The 23,420-nt window shown below is 35.6% G+C and overlaps 1 protein-coding gene across 2 annotated transcripts in view; it reads left to right on the top strand.

Annotated features, from left to right (window-relative positions):
- Positions 1-23,420, top strand: part of LOC111513755 (acetylcholine receptor subunit beta-like 2) — a 101,431-nt gene that overhangs the window by 37,248 nt on the left and 40,763 nt on the right. For both annotated transcript variants that reach the window (XM_074182612.1, XM_074182613.1), the window contains exons 5-6: positions 1,359-1,515; positions 19,437-19,740. In XM_074182612.1, the coding sequence (XP_074038713.1) occupies positions 1,359-1,515; positions 19,437-19,740 (461 nt within the window). The remainder of the gene's footprint in view (positions 1-1,358; positions 1,516-19,436; positions 19,741-23,420) is intronic.

Here is a 23,420-nt window from a genome sequence, read left to right as displayed (position 1 = left end):
AAGAGACAGTCACAGGGATTATTTGATTAAATAGAAACAAAAAAATCAAATTATATCCTGTGTTTTTTAATGAGTGGCATATTTGGATAGAGAACTCATCTACATATTAAATTAATGGAACTGACCAATAAAATACATATCATAAGTTACTGATACGGTTTACTGAGAAATTTCAATTATAAAAGGTTTACTAATAGGTATACAATATTTTTCTTATGCAAGAATGATGAATTATTCCTGATTTGAAATAATTTTACACTCTAGAAACATTAGCTGTTACCTTATTACGGTACCGTCCAATAAGTTGGCTCTGTTTGATGTGGCCTACGATGGGATCGGTTTGAAAGTTCAGGCACGACCTGGGGTTGCCTGATACCTGATTGCCATCTGGACTCGTCCAGTATGTCCTGGAAATACCCCAAAATATACTCCAGAGCTCCTAAGAGTCTGGCTGTGGGGTCCTTTTGGTGGTAGCGTATGTTTTTCAAGAAGTAAACAGCTTGTCGATGAAAGCGGTGTTTTTGCTGAAGAGGGTTCGATAGACGTATCGGCCTCGAAATTCCTGGATTCTTGAGTTGATAGGTGTGAGTTTGATTAAATTATATTGGTGATTGGGTGATAATAGTTAGGAGAGGTTGTGAATTTTTCGAACTATTCTTCTCTCGGTTGTTAGTAGAGGGTGGGAAGTAGAGTCTTAGGGACACATTTTCCAAGGTTGCATTATGCTTACAGGAGATTTTTAATTTTTTCCATACTATGTTCAGGGTCTCGCGTAGGTCATTCCCAAATAGGACACCGAGTCCGGAATCGAAAACTTTTCTCCCAGTAGACGAAGGTATAAGTTGTTAGTAGTTCGTCATAGTCAAGATAGGTGTTGGGATGTCTGTGGCGGATGGTTTGTATTTAAGTAAGGTTCATTTTGATCTGTCACTTGCTGCACCAGAACGCGAAGTGGTTTATCATGGTTTCAGTTTGTAGGATTCGGGTGTTTGGAGCTGAGGAATATAGAATGGTGTCGTCGGCCTAATGAAGTATCCTTTGGACTGTGGGTGCATCGTGGACTAATATAAAAAGCAGGGATGGGGGATTCCAGCTTTAGGGGCAAGTGGGATGGAAATAGCAGTACCAACTTTGATGCAGATTAGCTGGTCGAAGGGCTGGGAGGCAATTGGCTTGATGAAGTACGAGAAAAGGTTTATGTGTATGAGCTACCAAATGAGGCCGTGTGGCAGACCTCATCGAAAGATTGTTGTATGTAGTGCATGGGAGCAGTAATTGTTCTGGATGTTTTGAATTGTCGCCTTCTTTCACTTCTCAATTATAAAATAACAAATTTTAAGTATTTTTTTATTCGACAGGTGGATCTGAAACATATGGATCAAATTTCCGGAAGCAATATAGTCAAAGTAGGAATCGATCTGTCGGAATTCTACTTGTCAGTGGAATGGGATATTTTAGCAGTGCCCGCAACAAGAAATGAGGAGTACTATCCTTGTTGTAGTGAGCCTTATTCAGGTAAGAAATCACTGAATTTCTTTAGAAATTGTAGACAAGGTCGATTATATAGTGTAATATTGAGTAATTCCGTAGAGATATAGATAGATAGATAGAAAGAAAGACATTTATTGATCATACACCAATTTACATTGTATTAATTGTTTGAAGATACTTTATATTTATGATAAGAACTTTATGGAGACTTTTTATAATTTTATTCCTAGTAAATAATATAACAACTGAACTTGACAATATATATCAACATACAACCATAGAAACATCGAATTCATTTTTGTTCTTAATCTCCAACACCCCTTATCAATAATAATGAATTTTCTGTCTTCAATCTAATCAAACTTCTTAATGTTGACAATTTTTCAGGCCCAAGTGGTTTTTTCAGAAAATCAGCCAACATCGAACTGGTTGGACAATACTGAAAATTAATTTTGTTTTTCTGCTTCAGATCTTTGATAAAATTGTATTTCGTTTCTATATGTTTTGTCCTGTCACTCATTTTGCCACTGTCAATTATTTTAACACTTGATTGATTGTCTTCGAAAATAATCGTCTCTGAGATCTCGATTTGAAAATATTGAAAGAGTTCTGTCAAATATAAGGTCTGTTGACAAGCTTCTGACAGGGAAATGAATTCTGCCTCGGTAGATGAAAGTGCCACACGAATTTGCTTCTTACATCGCCAATCGAACATCGCCCCCATGTATTTGAATCCACTATTTGACTTTCTGTCAGTTTTATCTCCAGCCCAGTCAGCATCGGAAAAACCGTATAAAATATTATTTCCTTCTGAAAGATTTCCCAACTGAATTTCTATATTCAGAGTTCCTTCAAGATATTTCATGATCCGTTTTACTTCTGTCCAGTCGTATTTATGAGGATTGCTAACATTTCTTCCAAGAATTGACGTAGCAATACATATATCAGGCCTTGTATTCACAGAAAGATACAACAGTGCTCCTATTGCGCATCTATAAATATCTTCATTATGAAATTTTTCATCAGTGGAAAATCTGTTTTTGTAGCATCCTCTATTCAAAGAAATGCTAGCTGGTTTGGCAGATTCCATATTGGACTTTTTCAATAGTTCTGAAATATATTTCTGTTGATGAATATAATAAAGTCCATCACTATTTCGTCTTACTTGTATTCCAAGATAATTTTCAATGTTTCCCAAACTTGTCATTTTGAAAGTTTTTTGTATCAATTCGGCTGTTTTCTCGATAATGGTTATGTTTTCACAAGCTATTAGAATATCATCCACACATATCAGTATGTAAATGAAATTATCTTCCTCTTTTTTAGTATAGAGACATTGATCATAATCACCCCTTCTAAAACCGATATCAGTAAGAACTTTGTTTATTGTTGAATTCCATATTTGGGCTGATTGTTTTAATCCATATATAGTTTTATTCAATATGCAGACCAAATGTTCTTGTTCTTCTTCAATATAGCCTTGGGGTTGTTTCAGGTATATTACTTCATTCAAATCCGCATTTAAAAAAGCCGTTTTGATGATGAAGGTGCATTTTCTTCCTCCCAGCAATGGTTAAGGGAAGACGAAATGTTGTTTGTTTGACAACTGGAGCAAAAACTTCGTCATAATCAAGACCATATTTTTGAAAAAAACCCTGAGCAACAATCCTTGCTTTATATCTGGATATATTGCCTTGATTATCGGTTTTTAATTTAAAAATCCATTTGCTTCCAATTGCCGTTTTATCTGGTGGTAATTCAGTTAATGTCCAAGTATTATTGTCTTTCATGGAACGTATTTCCTCGTCCATAGCCTCGATCCATTTGTTCGCATCTCTCCTCTGTAGAGCTACACTATGGCTCGGTTTGAATATTGTCCACTGAAAATTCTTCAGAATATTTCTTGGCTGAAACACTTTTATTCATTTTTTGTAATCGTCTCAAACCGTGAACTTCATCTTGGATTTTCGCATTACTTCTTTCGAGGTTACACTTTCCTCAACTTTCTGAATACCAGTCTCTTCATCAGTCATTTCTGCAGAGTATTCTTTAATATTTTCTGTTGGAAATTCGTCGTTCACATGAATATTTCCATCAGAAGTTGTAGATTTTTGACAAAATGATATTTCAACTTCACTGTTGTCATTTTGACATTCACAATCACATCTATTTTTAGTGTTTTGAAACTCGTTCATTTGATGAAATCCGCTATGAGCTTTTTCTAAAATATGTACATCTCTGCTAATGGTGATTTTTTCAGTGGTTCTGTCAATAAGTCTATATGCTTTGGAACCAGCTTCGTAAGCAACTAATAAGAATTTCTTTACCTTTTCACTTAATTTATTGCGTTTTTCTTCAGGAATATGTGCATAAACAATACTGCCAAAGGTTTTAATGTAATTTACATTTGGTTTCTTCCCGTGCCATACTTCAAAGGGGATCCTATTGGTTGACCTTGTCAGAACCAAATTTTCAAGTAAATTTGCTATCATGGTTGCTTCGCCCCAATAAGTATTTGGTAGATCAGCATCAATTAACATGCACCTGACCATCTCTGTTAAAGATCTATTCTTTCTTTGAGCTACACCATTCTGCTGACTTGAATATGGCGCCGTGAGTTGCATTTCTATACCTTCATTTTTCAGGAAATTCCTAACTTCTGTGTTCATATACTCATCTCCTCTGTCAGATCTGATGATTTTTGGTTTTCTGCCAAATTTATTTTCGACCATTCTGACGTAATCTTGAAGTTTCTCTGATACTTCGGATTTCTGATTGAATAGATTCAATACTTTGGTAGATTTTGTCCAAGATTTCTTTGGGAATGATTTTCTTGACAGTTTACCTTTAATGCAAGTTTCATATGTCAATAAACGTCCACAATTCTTGATTTTCATTCCATTCACCATGTTTTTATTTGTAATTTCTCGTATAATGGTAGAATCACAGTGGCCAAACCTTTTGTGCCATAAATGAATGCAGCCGCCATTAGAGCCTTCCCACACAGTCATTGCTGAAATATACTGATTTAGTTTATATAAATTACCAACCAGCGTTCCTTGAGCAACAACTCTATTATTTGATTTGATGAGACAATGCTGTTTATCAAATTCGACTTTGAATCCAAGAAGTGTTGATTTCTTGACCGAAAGTAAACTTGTACCGAGCTCGGGTACATAAAGGGTGTCCTTCACTGTGTTTTCTGTTTTCTTATTGTCATTCAGAATACAAATTAACTGTCCAGTTCCTACAGCATAAGAACGAACTTTCTACAGTCGGCTAATTCAACTTCACTCAGCGAATCCTTGAAAAACTTAAAAAAATCCTTATTGTTTGTCATATGACTACTTGCTCCAGAATCTATATACCATTCATAAACTGGAGCTTTATCACTAACGTTAAAGCAAGCATGAGTGTTTTCGTCAGTTTCTTCATTATCTGTAGAAACTACATTGGCTGTATTTGATCGTCTTTTCGATTTCTTATAATAAAAACAAGCTTTCTTCATATGTCCCATTTTCTTATAGAAATGACATATTACACTTTTCGAGTTGCAGTACTCGAATGCCTTTTTAACAGACCCTTTCTTGTAAACTTTTAGAGCCATTTCACTAGTTGATGTGGAATTCTCCTTCCGCCTATGATACTCCTGTACCAATTCGCCTTTTACCATTTCTAGAGTCAGATCACACTCTGCCCTTCCTTCTAATGCTGTTACCAGATTTTCATAGCTTTCCGGGAGACTGCATAAAAGTAGTGCTACTTGTAGATTCTCTGCTAGATTTTCTCCCAATGTGACTAACTGATCGATAATGCTCATCATATTAGCTACGTGCTTTTCCATGTCACCATTTTCAGGTAATGTAGTTTTACATAACCGCTTCAGCAGAAAAACTTTGTTGGTAAGGGTTGGTTTTTCATATTGTTTCCTTAAATTCTCCCAGGCTTCTTTGGCTGTATTACAATTCTCAACATGTATCACTTGTGAATCTTCGACTAGTAAACCAATTGTAGCTCTCGCTTTACCATCTTTTGTATCCCAATCACTGTTAATTTGTTCAGATGGGTTTTGAGTGACTATGCTCCATAGTTCTTCTTTCAGTAGAAACATTTCAACCTTACATTTCCATATTTGGTAATTATTGCTATTCAGCCTAACTATGTTGAATTTTGTCACATCCATATCAACAACAGTTTTACTTATATATGCCAGTTTCATTGAAACGTGACTGGGCCCATAACCTGTTTGAAGATAGGGGAGAGGTGGCATGAAAGGGACATTTTTAGGGTAAATATGTATATAAGCAATATCAATGAATTTTACATTTATTGAACCTGATATTATAATTAGTACAACATTTGGAAAAGGATTTTGAGTATAAAAAACATAAAAAAATCAGTTGTTATTAAAAAAATTAGAAAAATATGAATCACTGTGTTTGTCCCTGAAAGGGACACATTTGGGGCTGAACGGGACACATACAAAAACATTTGAAGTAGGTGTGATAAATCAATATTAAATGAAAAAAAGGCTTTCACTCTTGCAGTCCCGGTATTATCAAGAGGTGGAGGTAGTTTGAGTACTATATCCCCTTTTTTGACATCAGCCACATCATCAATCTTAGGAAAAACAGAGTGGTAGGAACTGTCATTAACTTTTTTTAAAAACACTGACTTCGCCATCTTCCATGACTTCATTTATTTGCCCAATAAAATGTCTGATTATTTTCTTTTCCGCAAATTTAACGACGATAAAATCATCCACGTTGAAAGAATCATTTTCGGCGAACCTCGTTTCTTCCTCAACCTCCCAATCCAAAGAATTGTCACTTTCAGCATAGACAACATCCTCTTCGTTGCTACTTCCACTGCTACTACTTTGCAACACTTTCCTTTTCATTGCTTTCTTTATCATCTGTGTTGATCTTGTTCAGTTAAATTTTTTTTAATGCACAGGCTTCCTCTATTTCATTTTTCTCTGGTGTGGCAGTGATTATGCGACTAGTTCCTCTTTTTCTTCTTCTTCGATTGAGTTGTCTCGGAGGTGCCTTTGGAAATGGTTTTACAGAAGCAGGTGATATAATTATAGATGGGTCAATGGAGCAGGACGGACGCGGTTCAGCAGAGGGTACACCTTCTAGATTGGGCCCTTCTGGATCTTCGTGGTCTGTTGCAGATACGTATAGGAAATCTTGTTCCGCAAATATATTTTTATCAAACGGATAAATACCAGCCTTTGAAAATCCGGAGCAAATATTCTTGGGTGTAAAAGCACTGATAAAAGCAGAATTGGCTAATTTTGGTAAATGATAGATTGACATGGTTTTACCCGGATTTGATACCATCCAATCATTTTGGGCAACTTTGAAATAATTTTTGAATGGCCCGAATACCGAGATGTCTAAGGGCTGCAGTGTGGCGAAAATGTTAATATTATGACGCCATTTTCACGGGCATGATATTTGACATCAATATTAATGTGACTCTCGTGATTGTCAATTAGAAGTAACACCGGGTTTTCTTTAGATGGACGTACTTTTTCCACAAAATGTTCAAATGCCAAATAAAAGTTATCAGAAGTAATCCATCCACTTTTGTGACATAAGCCTAGGCTTCCGGTAGAGCAATCTTCCAGCATAAAGTCCTTAAACCGAACCCTAGGAAATATGAATAACGGAGGAACGTGGTTACCTGAAGCCGAAACAAATGCCAACATTGTTACAAGCTGTTCCCGTTCAGCAGAGGTAACCTGACCGACTTGCTTGGCTCCACGTTCAGCGATGATGGAAAGAAGCTCAGTAACAGTGGTTAAGCCTGTTTCGTCGGCATTATAAATTTTGTCTCCTGTAAACACTTTTTCCAAGATTTCGAAAAATGTCTTCACTGTTGTTGGATTAAAAGCAGTAGCCCGCGACAAGCTTGTTTTCTCCGGGCGGCGCAGAGACAGCTCGGAATGTCAATTCATAAACAGTTTCATCCAATCTACTCCTGCTTTTTTGTCAGATCTCCAATTTTTTGGCATCTCCTTATTTAGTTTCTCAGCGTATTGGTACGCAAGTTCTCGAGTTTGTGAATAAGTGAGACCATGTGCCATTTTTGAGGACATTTTTAAATATTGGCTCAAGCTTATCTCTTCTTCAAGTGAAAATACTCTTCTGTTCCCAATCTGTGGCTCATAAACAAATTCATTTTCAGGCGTACACGCTTTTGCCAGTGCCACTAGTCGAGCTAGCATTGATTTAGCTATATCACATTCAGATGCTGCTGATCTAATAGACATTCTACCATCAAACACCATGTCGATAGCCTCCTGTATAGTTTCTTTGGATTTTCTTATCCTCTTTTTGGGTTTAGCATCCATATTACACAATATTTGGACTCTGTAACTGAATTATAGAATCTGCTTACTTCCGTAAGCAAGTGGGGACTACTGCACATTTTTGATATATGAGGCACTCTAATAACTCATTTTTCGAGGTGGCAAAGTGCTAAAATTGTATTTCACCGTTTTCGAAGAAGCCCGACAAAATGCGACAAGATACGCCTGTACAAGCAGGCGTATCTTGGGGTGGTTTGGTCTGGTTCTCATTCATCGAATAATTCAAAAGTATCCGAAGATCGAAAAAAGTATTCGGTATTCGGATATTTACAAATTTGGCCATGGATACGGATACTGAATACAATATTTGAAAAATATCCGAATACAGCTTTCGAATACATATAAAGTATCCGGATACTGTATCCGGATACAGAAGTATTCGGATACTACCCAACTCTGTTTCACATGTTCGGGAAGGCCATTTTCAAATAACAAAAAAAATCAGTGGATCCAGGACGCTACCCTGAGGAACTTCTAATTCCACACTAAGTTAAGAGTATCGAAGGCACGGGATAAGTCGAAAAACAATCCAATGATCAACTCACCTGCCTCCATCTTATCCTGTATCAGCTGAATCAAATCTCTAGTTACAGTTTTAGTAGAATATCCTTCTCTGAAACCTTGTTGGTTTGGGCTAAGTATATTGAACTTTTTCATGTATTGGTTCAGCATATGTGCCATCCCTTTCTCCAATACCTTTGACAATATACTCAATAATGCAACAAGCCTATAGTTGAGTTAGGAATGTCTGTCATTTATTTTTAAGGTAGGTGATACTAAGAATATTTTCAGCCGACTTGGAAATTGACCAAGTTCAACTGATTTATTCAAAGTATACGCAAAATATGGTGCCATTTCTGTAGCACACTTTTTCATTAGGTAAACTGGAATTTCATCTATTCCAGTAGATTTTTTATTATTTAGGTTTTTCATTATAACTTCTATTTCTGACGACAGAAAAGAAAAAGAATTCATTTTTGTTATCGATGATGTTGTGCAGTTATTCAAGAGACCGTTACTGAAATTGGCTTTGAGTTGTTCATCTCCTACCATCACGAAAAAGTTACCAAAAATAGTTGAAAGTTCCTGTTTATCCGAGATTCGTTGACCATCATGATCCATCTCCATGTCGTTTTGTAATTTTTTTTATTCAGACGTGTATTAACAATATTCCATATATGAATCTTGTGTATGCCATTTATACTTGAAATGAAATTGTGAAATGTAACTTTTCGGGGACAAAATGATATTTTCATGATATTTTCGTGTATAGATTGGTAGCAAATAAACTTCTGAAAAAACCTTCAGTTATTTCAGTCGTCACGTTCAGCTTGATAGTTATCAGTATTTCTTATAAATTATAACAGTAAAACCTGCATAACATGGAATTTGATGAAAAGCTTTATTCGAAGCTCGATACCTCAATTTTATACTTCATTCCATATGATTTTTTGTGAATTGCACAATTGGTACAAAACAAGACGCAAGTCGAGTACACGAAACTGACAAAACTCTATCACATTTCGCAAAATTTGTCTTTGTTTTTGTTCGTTGTTCTCTTTAATCGTGCAAATTTCTGATATCAAGAAAAACTTTTTTTCTGCTTTTCAATTGATCCAGTATTAGAAAAAAAAATAGTGACCAATTAATTATTATTCCTAAAGATAGGGATGGAAATTCTTTCCATTCTTTTAAAAAAAACCCAACCTTGATTTGCCACTCTGATAATGTCTATTCTGATATTGAAGAATATTTCAGAAGGTCAAAGGCACTGATATCCCAATCTATATTGAAAATTTTTTGATAATTGCCCCTTCATCTCTAACTTCTAATGTTAACTCGATGTAACACACACTGTACTTAAAAAAGAAGAATGAAATAATGCATTCAATATTTAAAGGGATTCGTTTCTATTTCACTATTTGGTAACATCGGTTATAGCTAATAAAGGACAATGAATCTGTTACCTATATGAGACAAACAAAGATGACATATTTCAGAGATGACAGAGTTCCGATACATTCTGTGACATATGACATTTTATGTACCTAACCTATCTTCTTCAATATATAAATAAATAACAAAACAACTGTTGTTCATGTGGCTTGTGGAGGTGGTATCGAACTATAATTTATATTTTGCCTTAATTGTTGATTTATAAAGATAATTTTCCTTTTTTAAAGTAGAATATTTAGGTATGTAAAAATTATTTCAACTTGATATAGGCGCTGTTGCCAATATGTGAATTAGAAACAAATTCCTTTATAAATCAAAACCCAACATTTGAAACATCAATTTGAATACTTTTCGAAGTGAATTTCAAAAACTCATGAATTAAACTCAACTTTATTTTGTTCAAACTTGCATTTGCTGTAATAACCCAAATTGAGAAACATTCCCCATTCATCTATAATTAAAATACGCATGAAATTATTTAATGTCCTTTAATCATCAGGTAAAATCTGTAACTATAACAAAAATTGCATTATAAATTAATGCGATTTTTGTGGTTGCATATTCTTTACTAAATTCTGAATCCTTGGTTCAGTGTTACTTAAACTTAAACGCATCTCAGCAGTGGCATCCAACCGATTTTGGTGCTTGTTTTTAATAATCAGAAGCGCCGAAAATATAGATATGTCGAAGAAAATAAAGTTAGGGAACGAATAGCAATGTCTCGAAGTTTTGGTAAAGAAATTGCCGTTTGGCTCCAAAATTCTTCAAGATTAATTTCTGATTCGAATGTATCTTTTAAGTTGCTATCGTGTAGCATATCAATTACTTCTTCTTAAACTTCATCAGGCACCTCAGAAACGTTTAGAATAAACGGATTGCGGATCAGTTTTTGAATACTTTTATCCTCGCCGTCGGGAAAATAGCGATTGAATTCAATTTTTAAGTTTTTCAAATGTGATATGTTCCTTTGTATTTCTTCTTTAATTCAAGCACTCTGTCCATCAATAATTTGGTTAAGCTTATCAAACACAGAAAAGTTATTACTTTCGACCTTGTTGATCCATAGCTCGATTTTAGTGATAAACGCACTGATTTTATGTTCATAAGCAAAAATATTGCTCATACCTTGCAACTTCAAATTTCCCGACCCTTGCAGTAGAAGGTTCAATTTGTTCAGTTGAGCAAAAAATCGACCAAATAAGCAAAATATATTTGAAACTTGTACTCGCAAAACTGATCGTACAACTCTTTATTTTCCTTGTTAGTTAAAATAGTTTTACTTCCTCTCTTAGTTTATGTTTCCTTTGGAAAGTCAACGCACTTCCGTGTGGAAAAGCAAAATTTCATGTTCAGAGTTCATATTAGATCACAATTGTTTGAAGAGACAAGTATTGAGTGCATACTTTTCAATGAAATTTACTAATTTTATAGTTATTTTCATCGTCTAAGCAAAGTATTCTGGAAGCGTCTTGGCAGCTAGTGCTTGACGATGAATAACACCGTCCGTACAAAACCCCGCAAGCCGTTCCCACATAAGTCCATGTTTCTCTACATATTGACTTATTGACTGAAAAAACAGTAACTCTTCTTCAAACATTTTAGCGGCGGGTCGCATTGTATCGTGTCGACTCATCTAACATTTATAAGGATGGCTTCGCGGACCGCTTGGGATGCTTCCAGGAACCACCAGTAGTCCGCGAACCACCGGTTAAGAACCACTGCTTTAAATGGTTTTGTCTCTCCTAATTTGGTGATCCAATGAGAGGATGCGGCGGTAAAACGCATGTATCCGCTCATTACGCGGAACTCGAAGCTTAGTGTTGAAAACAAGCTGCTTATTTACAAACAAGTGATTAGAGCAGCTACGTTGTACGCTTGTCCCGTATTCTGTAGCCTCAAGAGGACACCTGTGCGGAGACTCGTAACGATTGCAGAATAAGGTGCACCTTATTTCTGTTTAAAATCTGTTTTTCCGTTAACCAGCTGTCGCACCCCTACGAACGACAACCCTCAGAAGTAGAAACTTGTGCGAGCTAAGGATTAACGAGGTCTTACCTTTTAACGTGTGATTCCTAACACGGGTTGGACGGTAGCAAGTGAAAATCGATCGTTCAGACTAGGGCTTGAACCACCGACCAACACGGCAGTCAATTCAAGTGAGTGAACAAAGCACCCACGCCGAACCGCTTGGCTACCGACTGCATGAATAGTGACAGTTACATTTCATTGAATGATCTGTTAGATCTGACAGAAGACTGTCGGGATCATGGACTGAAGTCCTAGATTGAGGCTGAAATGAAAAACTGTTGAGTGGAGAGCTACCTGCTAATACCAGCGGAGGTGACTCCCATTATACATTTGTTGAAGTGTGAGGTGGCTTTACCTTTTGTTGTCATTCCGGTCTCTACAATTCAGTGTTCTTCTGTCATTTCCTCCCTATTCTTACACCCATCCTTTTTCTGGTCCCTCTACCCTACTCCCATATGTGGGAGAAGATTATATTTGAATAGTGTTTTCCATTCCAGAGTATTAAATGCAAACACTTCCTCACTACCACTGACTTAATAGTTATTGGAGCAACTATGCTGATAGTCCCACCATCTTAAGATTATTAGACAGAACAGACATCATTCCATTATGTCGAAGATCAGAAAAACCAGGGTGATAGAATAATTTGGGGTTCTTCAATTCCAATGGCCCTTGGTCAACAAGTATTGAATGGACCAAGAATGTGATTGCTTATCTCGGACGACATCATGTTCAAAATCCTATGAACATATTCTGATAGCTAAGTGAGAGTCGCTGTGACAAAGATTGAACATATTTTCAATATTTTGCGAACAAAAATCATACAAACAAAAATAATCTTTACAATTGTCTCCTATATTTTCCGAACCGAAAAAGCTGAAGTCATTTCAAAAATTATGTCACAATTAAACCTACTCTCTTCAAAAATGAGAAGAAAAACCAAAAGTTTCAAAATTTTACTGCCTTTGTAGAACAATTTAACTCGAAACACAAATATTTTATTACACAAAATTGAATGTTTTTCAAACTCATATTTCCAAAAATGAAAATGTGAATCTAGAAAAAATTTCTCAATTCATCTTTGAAGTATATCTTACTTACAAAATATAAAATTCAGGCAGTGTTCTTTTTTCTCACTACCATTGATGAATCTTCTAAATCTTTCAATTTAACAACTCGATTCCCATTTGCTTCTAGTGATCAGCGAAAATAAATCACCCTGTATATGTCGTGTATTGCACACTGTTGGGAATAATAAACTTCAGTCATGTCGGAGGAAAATAAATTTCAGTTCTGTTTTTGATTATCCCATTTCATTTTGAAGTTTAAACTAGTACCTCATGCAATTTTGACGAAATGTTTAATAAGAATTTATATGAGGATGGAACATATAAGGATCTTTCATTTCTGGAGAAGCAATCTAGCCGTCTTGCCTGGAAGTTTTTCACGACTTTGCGATTTGTCTTGAGGGCTGTGAACTATTTAACGCTGCATATTTTATATCTTTGTCAACATGATATACAGACTACACCAAAATGTATGAAGAAAGGCAAATTATATTAAAACTGATAACCTAATAAAACATACTGATAGGCCGTTTGTTTCTGAATTGTCTAATGAGAGAAACTTCAAGTCAGGACTATAATATCCCACAAAAATCATTTACGTTTGTATCAAATTTAAAAATTTCACGAAAAAAGAAATAGAGAAAGTTCAACAAGAACGATTGAAGATCGTACCTGACACGTATAGGATACAGAGTCAACTACCATGAGATAGTAGACACATTAAAAACCAACAAGAATATCACTATTCAACAGGTTTGTATACATACATAAAAACATTCATTCCAATTCACATTCATTCAAACAAGTAAACACATATTCATCTTGCATCAAGTAATTATCCTTTCAATTTTTATTTGAAGAAGTTTTTATTCTGTAGCTCTTTCAGGTTTGCAGAAAGATACTTGTGATGCACTGTTCGGAACCTTTGGTATAGTAATGAATATTACTGGAGTTTTTTTCCCAATATTGAACCGTTATTTTGAAATCACCACACGTGTTTCGATCACCAAGTGATCATCTTCAAGAGAAAGTTCAAATTGATCATACTTACGAAGCTATCCTCATTTATACCATAGATACCTGTTGTTGGTCTCTAATTAATTTCACAATATTGCCTTATCTACTAATTTTAAATCAATTTTATAATTGTCCTTTAGTGATAGTCAGGTTAATCTATTATTTAGAATATTATTAGCTATATGAAATTAATTTCACAATATTACCCTATGTACTAGTCTTGAATTAATTTTACAATGTGTCCTTAGGTAACAGTCAGGTAAATCTAATAAATAAAATGTTATTTTAACAAGCTATATAGTATACTATAAGCTATTGGTGCATCATCGTTATTCATATTCACCAAATTTTAATTTTTCCTATCAATTATAATTTTGAGTAATTTCGAGCAAAATAGGCATAATTTTTTCAATTGCACCATAGTGAAACTCAATTCTGTCGTTCGACAAAAGAGAACTAACTTTTACCACTATTTTTCACGTATAGTCAGTGGGCATACTTGAAGACTGGCTATAAATCAAATCATCTGAAAGAACAATTCGTTCAGGCCAGTCTCAACACCCTACACAGTAGGTTAATGGACTGACACCTATCAGAAAACAACTACTCCCCTGGCTAATACCACGAAGGGCGTTGGATTATATCCGACAGGTGTCAGTGCAGGATTCTTCACTGAAGTTATTCCTGCATATGCTGTTGGCGATACAACTGCCGCAATAGATTTTCAATTATCGGAACACACTTGCAGACCGGTTTCGGGCTGTTTGGCCACTCGTCAGTGCAAGGTAGTGTATATCATCAACATAAAGTCGATGATTTCCGATAATTGAAAATCGAATTCCGTCAGAGTATCATTCCTCGAACTAAGCTGAAGACTACAACAAACAACAGGTTTGTCGTCGCTCCATCTGCCTGTGAACGAGGTAACCAACTGCATATCCAACTTCAGTGAAGAATCCTGCACTGACACCTGTCGGATATAATCCAACGCCCTTCGTGGTATTAGCCAGGGGAGTAGTTGTTTTCTGATAGGTGTCAGTCCATTAACCTACTGTGTAGGGTGTTGAGACTGGCCTGAACGAATTGTTCTTTCAGATGATTTGATTTATAGCCAGTCTTCAAGTATGCCCACTGACTATACGTGAAAGATTTCTTTCCTTTTACGAGGAATTGGGCAAATTTGGATATGCAGTTGGTTACCTCGTTCACAGGCAGATGGAGCGACGACAAACCTGTTGTTTGTTGTAGTCTTCAGCTTAGTTCGAGGAATGATACTCTGACGGAATTCGATTTTCAATTATCGGAAATCATCGACTTTATGTTGATGATATACACTACCTTGCACTGACGAGTGGCCAAACAGCCCGAAACCGGTCTGCAAGTGTGTTCCGATAATTGAAAATCTATTGCGGCAGTTGTATCGCCAACAGCATATGCAGGAATAACTTCAGTGAAGAATCCTGCACTGACACCTGTCGGATATAATCCAACGCCCTTCGTGGTATTAGCCAGGGGAGTAGTTGTTTTCTGATAGGTGTCAGTCCATTAACCTACTGTGTAGGGTGTTGAGACTGGCCTGAACGAATTGTTCTTTCAGATGATTTGATTTATAGCCAGTCTTCAAGTATGCCCACTGACTATACGTGAAAGATTTCTTTCCTTTTACGAGGAATTGGGCAAATTTGGATATGCAGTTGGTTACCTCGTTCACAGGCAGATGGAGCGACGACAAACCTGTTGTTTGTTGTAGTCTTCAGCTTAGTTCGAGGAATGATACTCTGACGGAATTCGATTTTCAATTATCGGAAATCATCGACTTTATGTTGATGATATACACTACCTTGCACTGACGAGTGGCCAAACAGCCCGAAACCGGTCTGCAAGTGTGTTCCGATAATTGAAAATCTATTGCGGCAGTTGTATCGCCAACAGCATATGCAGGAATAACTTCAGTGAAGAATCCTGCACTGACACCTGTCGGATATAATCCAACGCCCTTTGTGGTATTAGCCAGGGGAGTAGTTGTTTTCTGATAGGTGTCAGTCCATTAACCTACTGTGTAGGGTGTTGAGACTGGCCTGAACGAATTGTTCTTTCAGATGATTTGTTTTACCACTATATCAGAACAAAGTCTTTCTGGGACGATGTCACGATCGGAGAACATAAAATCTGGGCTAGTAAAACGGAACTTATAGTACTAAACATTTCGTCTGCTACTGCGGCTGACATCATTGGTGGTATGGGCGTTGACCGCGAAAACGAAGGTAATATCTCGAAGTGTCAGAAACTGAATTATTTCAACAAGCTATTACTTCGGTTTTTTTACTGAGAATGACTCATTTGCCATTAAAAATGTTGCAATCCCAAGAAAGGGTGGCATCCACCTACAGGGTAAAAGCAACCCCCAGTACATGATTAACTTTGATGTACCTAGAGGATAAGCAGAACCTAATTTTTGAACATTGGTGTTGTTTAGGAAAAGTCATACCGGGAAAAGGTAATTGACTGGTTTCAGGGGTAAGGTTCATAAAATCCGCTCATTTCTGCAGCTGGCGTATAACAGGTTGCTCATGTTCGAAATTTATCGTGATCAACATTTCTGAATATGGTGTCCTAATTTTCAGAAGGTTCACGTGAAATTAAGTTTTTGAAGTGTTTTTGATGAAACAAATTGAGTACTAAAATATCAATTACATATCAAATGAGTTATTCCAGAATAGCCTATGGGTTCATTTTTGAACCACATTATTTGGAGTCATGTCCAGATATGAGGTTTCTGTGCAGGGTCAAATTTTTTAACTGCATTTCATATAGGTATAGTCGAAGTAACCGATATAGTAATTCTTGAAGCTTCGGCGAACTCAAAGGCCACAAAAACCAATACAAAGGAATAATGCCGCTACGAATTAGTCCACGTGGATTGAAGAATTGGCGGTTCGTATTGAATAATGTTTTCTAACTGAATTTTATGATTGACTGAAGAGTCATAGAATTAAATTTGAAGTCATGTTACGGTGACCAACAGAATGTGAGGATGGTTGGAAGAGTCGTGTTGTCAATGTTTGGTTCAGGAACTGATCGGATATAGGTCTGGCGACCTCGCTGGCCATTCAATATGTCCACGTCTATCAATCCAACGGTTCGTAAACATTTGGTTGACATACCTTCGAACATCTGAAGCATAATGTGGAGGCGCACCATCCTGTTGAAACCATAAACTTTCAACAAAACTTTCAGTATTAATTCTACTGGAGAATAAATTAATTAAACTAGGTACAAGATATCCCCTTAAAAACTGAAGGTAAGTTGGCCCGTCTGAAGTACCGTCGAAAAAGTAGGGTCCGATGATCCTGTTTCTTACAATGCCAGCCCATACATTTACCTTTTGCGGGTATTGTGTATATGATGCTCACGTCCAGTGGGGGTTTTCTTTGGCCCAGTACCTACAATTCTGACGGTTGACCCCACCATTTGATGTAGAAGTTGCTTCGTAAGAAAAAATTATATTTTTTACAAGGAGACGGTCTCGGTGACAGTTATCCATCTTGGCTTCACAAAATTCTATTCTTCTATCTGGATCCTCCTCGTTTGATTCCTGTAGAAGTTCGATTTTGAAGGGATGCCATTTTTCCAATTTTAATACTTTTTATACAGTTGTTTTACTGACATCGAAATCATGACTAACCTTACGAACAGAAGTGTGCACATCTTCAAAAGCAACTAGAATATCTAGTTTTGTATCATCATTTACAGAAGGACGACCTGATTTTCCTACATTTTCAACTGTACCAGTTTATCGAAATTACTTTTCAATCCTACTGCTAACTGCGTTATGCGTCTTTCTGGATATTTTTCATTAAATAAGTTACACACTTCCATCTGAGTTCGCGATCTGTCTCCATAACCAATCATCGTAAGTACCTATTTCAATTCTTTGCTTTTCACTTAAATTCATTACTACTTCAAATTAATTCAAAACAATACTACAGAAAATTCACGAGTTAATACAACAACTACTGTCCTATTTAACAGTTACTGAACGTCAATCAAAATAATGACATGTCACAATAACAAAAAAACTAGCTGCCTAGTTTTTTGAAATTAATAAGAATACTTGTTAGCACTGGTACTGTCAACTACAGCAAAGACCACAGTTCGAACATTAAAATTAAGTCATGTATTTATTGCTGGATTACTTTCCCATTGTGTGAATAATCATTAGAAAAAAAATATAAAATAATAAATTAATTTCTACTATCAATAAAATTTATTTTCTAAGCGCACATCTTTCAAATTCTGTCCGTTAGACCCAAAGTATCATATTTTTTCGGAATCAGTTCGTTACGGATTATCTAAAACTGACACCAAATATAGGGTGTTGTGTTTAAAAAATTACCCATGACGTCATCACATTAATATGGATCACCCTGTATAATGAAATGTATAGTGGAATATAGAATATTGAAATTAAAAATCGATGTGTTTCAGGTTTTTGTAAAACGAACTTTGGTTTTGGAAATATTGAATTTATTCCATGCTTTGAGGACACACTGTATAGTTTCGTAGTGTCTTACTATTATGTACACGCTTTCAGTGGGGTGTACGGTCTTGATACCATTGGTCTAGGTATCTGTGGCGTCATTTCTTGAATCTGAGATGAATATTCACGTTGTAGTGTGGTGATAGCTTCAGTTATCAAGTCTGTGATTGAGCAACAATGCAGATGATTGCAGCCTTTTCTAAAGTAATATTTTCGTTTCTGGGTTTTCTATCTTATCACCACAAATGTTTTTTTCAGTTTCATACATTTCCTGGGAATTTAATCGCGAATTAATAATAACCTTGAATACTATTCATTTGAAAAGAACGCGAGTGACGATTTCAATAACAATCATGTTTTCGATGAAGAGTTCGAACCAGTTAATGGGTTATACATCAGAAAATTATGAAACGGAGTATGCTGAGTTTGAGGAGAATTTGAATGAGAGGTACACAACTGAATACCTCTCGCATCAGCATGGTAGAACTTAAAGAATCTGTCATACCTGTAGTTTTTCAGCGAACGGTTCTGTAGATACGAGTCCGAAACCATCGTTGAGTCAAAACTCTTTTTTTGACACACAATGTACCTTGAACACCACATATAGTGAAAATCTTACATCTGATTTATTTTCTTAACGTTTTATTTTTATTTTACGGAAGTGAAAGTCAGCTAACGTCAAGAATAACCCAAATACTTTCTCCAAGGGATATTGAGGAAAATATCCTGATGATGAATAATGGAAAAACAATATTTATAATGCAAAAATTTATTGAAATTCCATTCATTACATCTTTTCAAATGTTTTCATAAGTTTCATTTCTCTCATGATGAAATATTAAGTAACAAAGACGGAAATATCGCAGTAAATCAATTTTTCAATTTCTTACCTTTCTTCCTGGAAAAACTTCATTTATATTCAAATTCCATTCCCGTTCTTATTCCATTTATTTTTCAGATATCACCTTCAAGATAACGATGCGCCGCAAAACCTTATTCTATACAGTCAACCTAATCATCCCCTGTGTCGGGATTACATTCCTGACTGTTTTGGTGTTCTACTTGCCTTCAGACTCAGGGGAGAAAGTAACGCTTTGTGTGTCGATTCTGCTCTCCCTAACGGTGTTTTTCCTTCTCCTCGCCGAGATTATTCCCCCAACTTCGTTGGCTGTGCCCTTGTTGGGGAAGTATTTACTCTTCACTATGATTTTGGTCACATCGTCGATTTGGGTCACAGTTTGCGTTCTCAATGTGCATTTTAGGTAAGTTTCAGGGAAAAGTAGCATTAGATCTGAGTACATCTTTTCATAACCTCAATATGCAATTTAAAAACAATTCTGTGAATAACCAGAATACAACTTCAGTCAAAAATAATCAATGTAATATAATGTGAAAGTATAGTAATAACAGTTTCTCATCAAATTACATATGTCATGGTAATTCCACTAACTCAGTTTTATATGTTCTGAGTGTTTAACTAGTGTTTCACTTCCCAGCGAAACTTCATTTTGTGTTTTTTCAACATCCAGTAGTAGATTAATAGTCCATCTTTCATGATGTTGCTCTATGATTTCCTTCATATTTCAATGAAATATTTTGGCTTGTTATTCACTGCTACCACCAATATTTTATAGGGAGTAGTCAAAGTTCGAGTACAGAAAATTCACTTTCAGGCTTAAGTTATATCTGAGAGTCTTGAAGTTTTTGAAATTCTTGCTACAATGATCCTAAAGTCGAGATCTGTTCTGTTTCCAAAAAACTTACCTTTTTTGGTTACAATTTTTCAACTGGACTCATTTCTGTTGCAGAGCTGTCATCCTCAACGAGTTTTCGAATGTCAGGCAAAACAAATTTTAACTGTAGTTCAGCTAACTCAGCCACCATAAGATATCTAAATTATCCCTTTTCTTTGACAAGGCCACACCAGATTATTAATATTTCATTATACCCATTTACGAGACTACCAGACTCACCTTCTCAATCTTCTTAGTACCGACCTCCTGAAGTTTTCTGTCATGGCTTTCCCATCTGCAAAAACATGGATACTTTTTGAAACTATCATTTCAATGTTGCTTGATCGACAAAGCAACATTGAAATGATTTTCGAATCACCACATATCAAGTGAATTTTAACATCTGTTTTTGGCTTGACTATCTGAGTTTAATCAGGATCAGCACAAGGTTTTGGTATGTTTTCTTTAAGTGCACCGAATATAATTGTTGTGTGATGAAACTAGTGTTTAATTTATGTTCAATACTCAACATTAAAATTGCCATAACTTCAGGAGGTTGTTATGAAACACTAGGTTGGTTCTTCTATTCCTAACGGTTCTTTTTCTTTCCTTAATCACTCGCCTAATTCGCTGTCCGTGCCTTGGGAAAGTATTTACTCTTACTTACTAATATTTTGGTCACATTGTCAATTTGGGATACCAGTTTGCATTCTCAATATGCACTTCAGGTAACCTCTTACGAAAACCTTTTAGAGTAAATCTTAACTATTGCTTCGTCCATCCACCAAGTTATCATTCAATTTTTAGTGAATTCAATGCATAAATGAGTTTGTTTGAAGGTGGTTGACAATGTTTCGTAGTGCATTTCATCAGTCCAGACTACCACTGTCTAATATGATATAAATTGATTTAAAATCCCTGAAAGAATCTGAAAATAAATAAATGAGTAAAAACAATTTTATCAAGCAAAAAAACTGTACCTATGTTGTCTGACACTTATATTTTAAACGTTTTTTTGACATGGATAACTAATGTTTGGTAAGTGCACCTGTTTGTTTCTCTTTTACATAATATGAGATTGTATAAACTTTATAAATTTTGCAATATGTATTGGCATATACTGTTCACTTATTGAATTATTTTATTGTGGAGCCCTGATGATGGATTTAATAAAGTCCGAAACGTTGCCATAAAAACTAAATTGTTTATCTACGAATATTTTTGATCCCTTTCCCAACCAATCGAAAAAACCGCATTTAAAAAACTGAAATTACAATGAAATAACATACAAGCAACAACCAAAAAAAAAACAAAAAAATTGGACTATCAACACGAGTTGAAAAATTTAAAAAAAAATTATTAACAAGAAATGCAACTCAAAATATAAAATTGAAAGATTCCAAACCAAGTTATTTCACTACTCATAAATGACTACTAATGCGACCTATCTTCGCAAAAGTTGCAGAACATATATCTTTATTTTATTTCACATCATCTTGCTTGTAAAGAAGGTATCTAGTTTTACCTGGAAAGCTTTTGAAGTTGAAGAGATTGGAAGTTCTGCAGTCTAGAAATTTCTAGAACAATTCAGAACTTGAAGCGCATTTGAAATCATTCTAGAACATTCTGGAATATGGTTTGTTTGAAGGTAGTTGACAATGTTTCGTGGTGCATTTCATTAGTTCCAACTTCCATTGTCTAATATGATATTAATCGATTAAAAATATCTGAAAGAATCTGTAAAGAAAATAGAAAAGATTAGCTGGAAAATAATAAATATATTAAGTACAAAAAAAATTAGAATGAAATAAAATACAAGCAACAACCAAAAAAAAATTGAACTATCAACAAGAAATGAAAATTAAAAGATTCCATACCAAGTTACTCCACGACGTTTCGATTGTTAGTATCTACAATCGTCTTCGGGTGATAAATGAACTTATTTCTCCAAAATATGACTATAGGTCATTCGAGTACTTTCACCTATCCACTCTTCCCTTTCTACGCTTCATTGGTTTTAGCGGAAGCTGATCGTTTGGCGGGAGTTACGTGGTCATAGTTCCCACGACACGGCCATTCACACGGAGATTCAGCTGAGTAAGAGATATTCCAGGAATCCCTTATCTCGACATGCAGTTAGCATCCAGTTAACATTATATTAATTATCATTCTGTTTGTAGCTCTCGTAAGAGACAGTCGTCTCTAGTTTGTGAAATAAATTCTTTTTAAAAAGTTATTTTCTCGTTCCAATCATTTAATTGGCGCAGTCGGTAGGATTTGTGCAGCGTGAAAACGAACTTTTTGCGTCGTGGAGTTTCAACCCCTTCAGCACAAATTCAACAAGAATCCTTCGAGGACCACCCAGAACGAGCGGACAAGGAGACGACAGAGCCCCAGGGAAGCTGCAAGGAATCAACGGAGAAGGAACTGAAACTTACAAGTAAGTGCCAAATATTTCCTTCTTGCCTTCACGAACCCTCTGTATAAGGACTTCGGTGAAGATATATAGTATCGTTCATTGCGAACAAATTGTTGTCTATTCGAGACGAGTAATTTTAAGAAACTATTTATTGAGAAAAACAATTATTTATTTATGAGTGAAATTGAAGATATTTTATCACGATTGAATAGTTTATCATTTCAAGAAAGTTCAGCAAATAATACTGAAAGTTTTGATAATACTTCTCAACCTACAATGGTTCCACCAGTTCCACCCCAACCAACTCAAATAAATTGGAACCTTTTCAAATCTAGAATAAACAATTTAAAAACTTTTGATGGTGACAGCAATACATTGAACAAATTTATCAGTAGATGCGATGCTATAGTTAACGCGTACAATGTGTTTAATGATGCTTCACTTAATGAACACGTTCTTGAATGTATTCAAGGAAAATTGACAGGTAAAGCCGAGTATATGGTTGGTAACAGAACCGAACTTAATACTTGGGACGCCTTAAAATCTGCTCTGAAACAATGTTTTTCGGATAGGAGAGATTTGGACTGTTTAGTTCAAGAATTAACTAGAAGACGACCCCATAGAGGAGAAGACCTAATGACTTTCGGTAGTAGAATTCAATTAATCAAAAGTAATGTAGTTCAAAGAGTCAGTAACAACCCAGACTTAACTCCAGAAGAAAAACTTTACCAAACAACTCACTATGATAAAGTAGCCCTCAGCATTTTCATTGCTGGTTGTCCTGGTATTT

Source organism: Leptinotarsa decemlineata, unplaced genomic scaffold (assembly GCF_025532065.1).
Source record: "Leptinotarsa decemlineata unplaced genomic scaffold, Ldec_3_MD MMD2_tig00026328_RagTag_RagTag, whole genome shotgun sequence".
Taxonomy (NCBI): Eukaryota; Metazoa; Arthropoda; class Insecta; order Coleoptera; family Chrysomelidae; genus Leptinotarsa; species Leptinotarsa decemlineata.
This window is presented reverse-complemented; position numbering and strand designations above follow the sequence as displayed.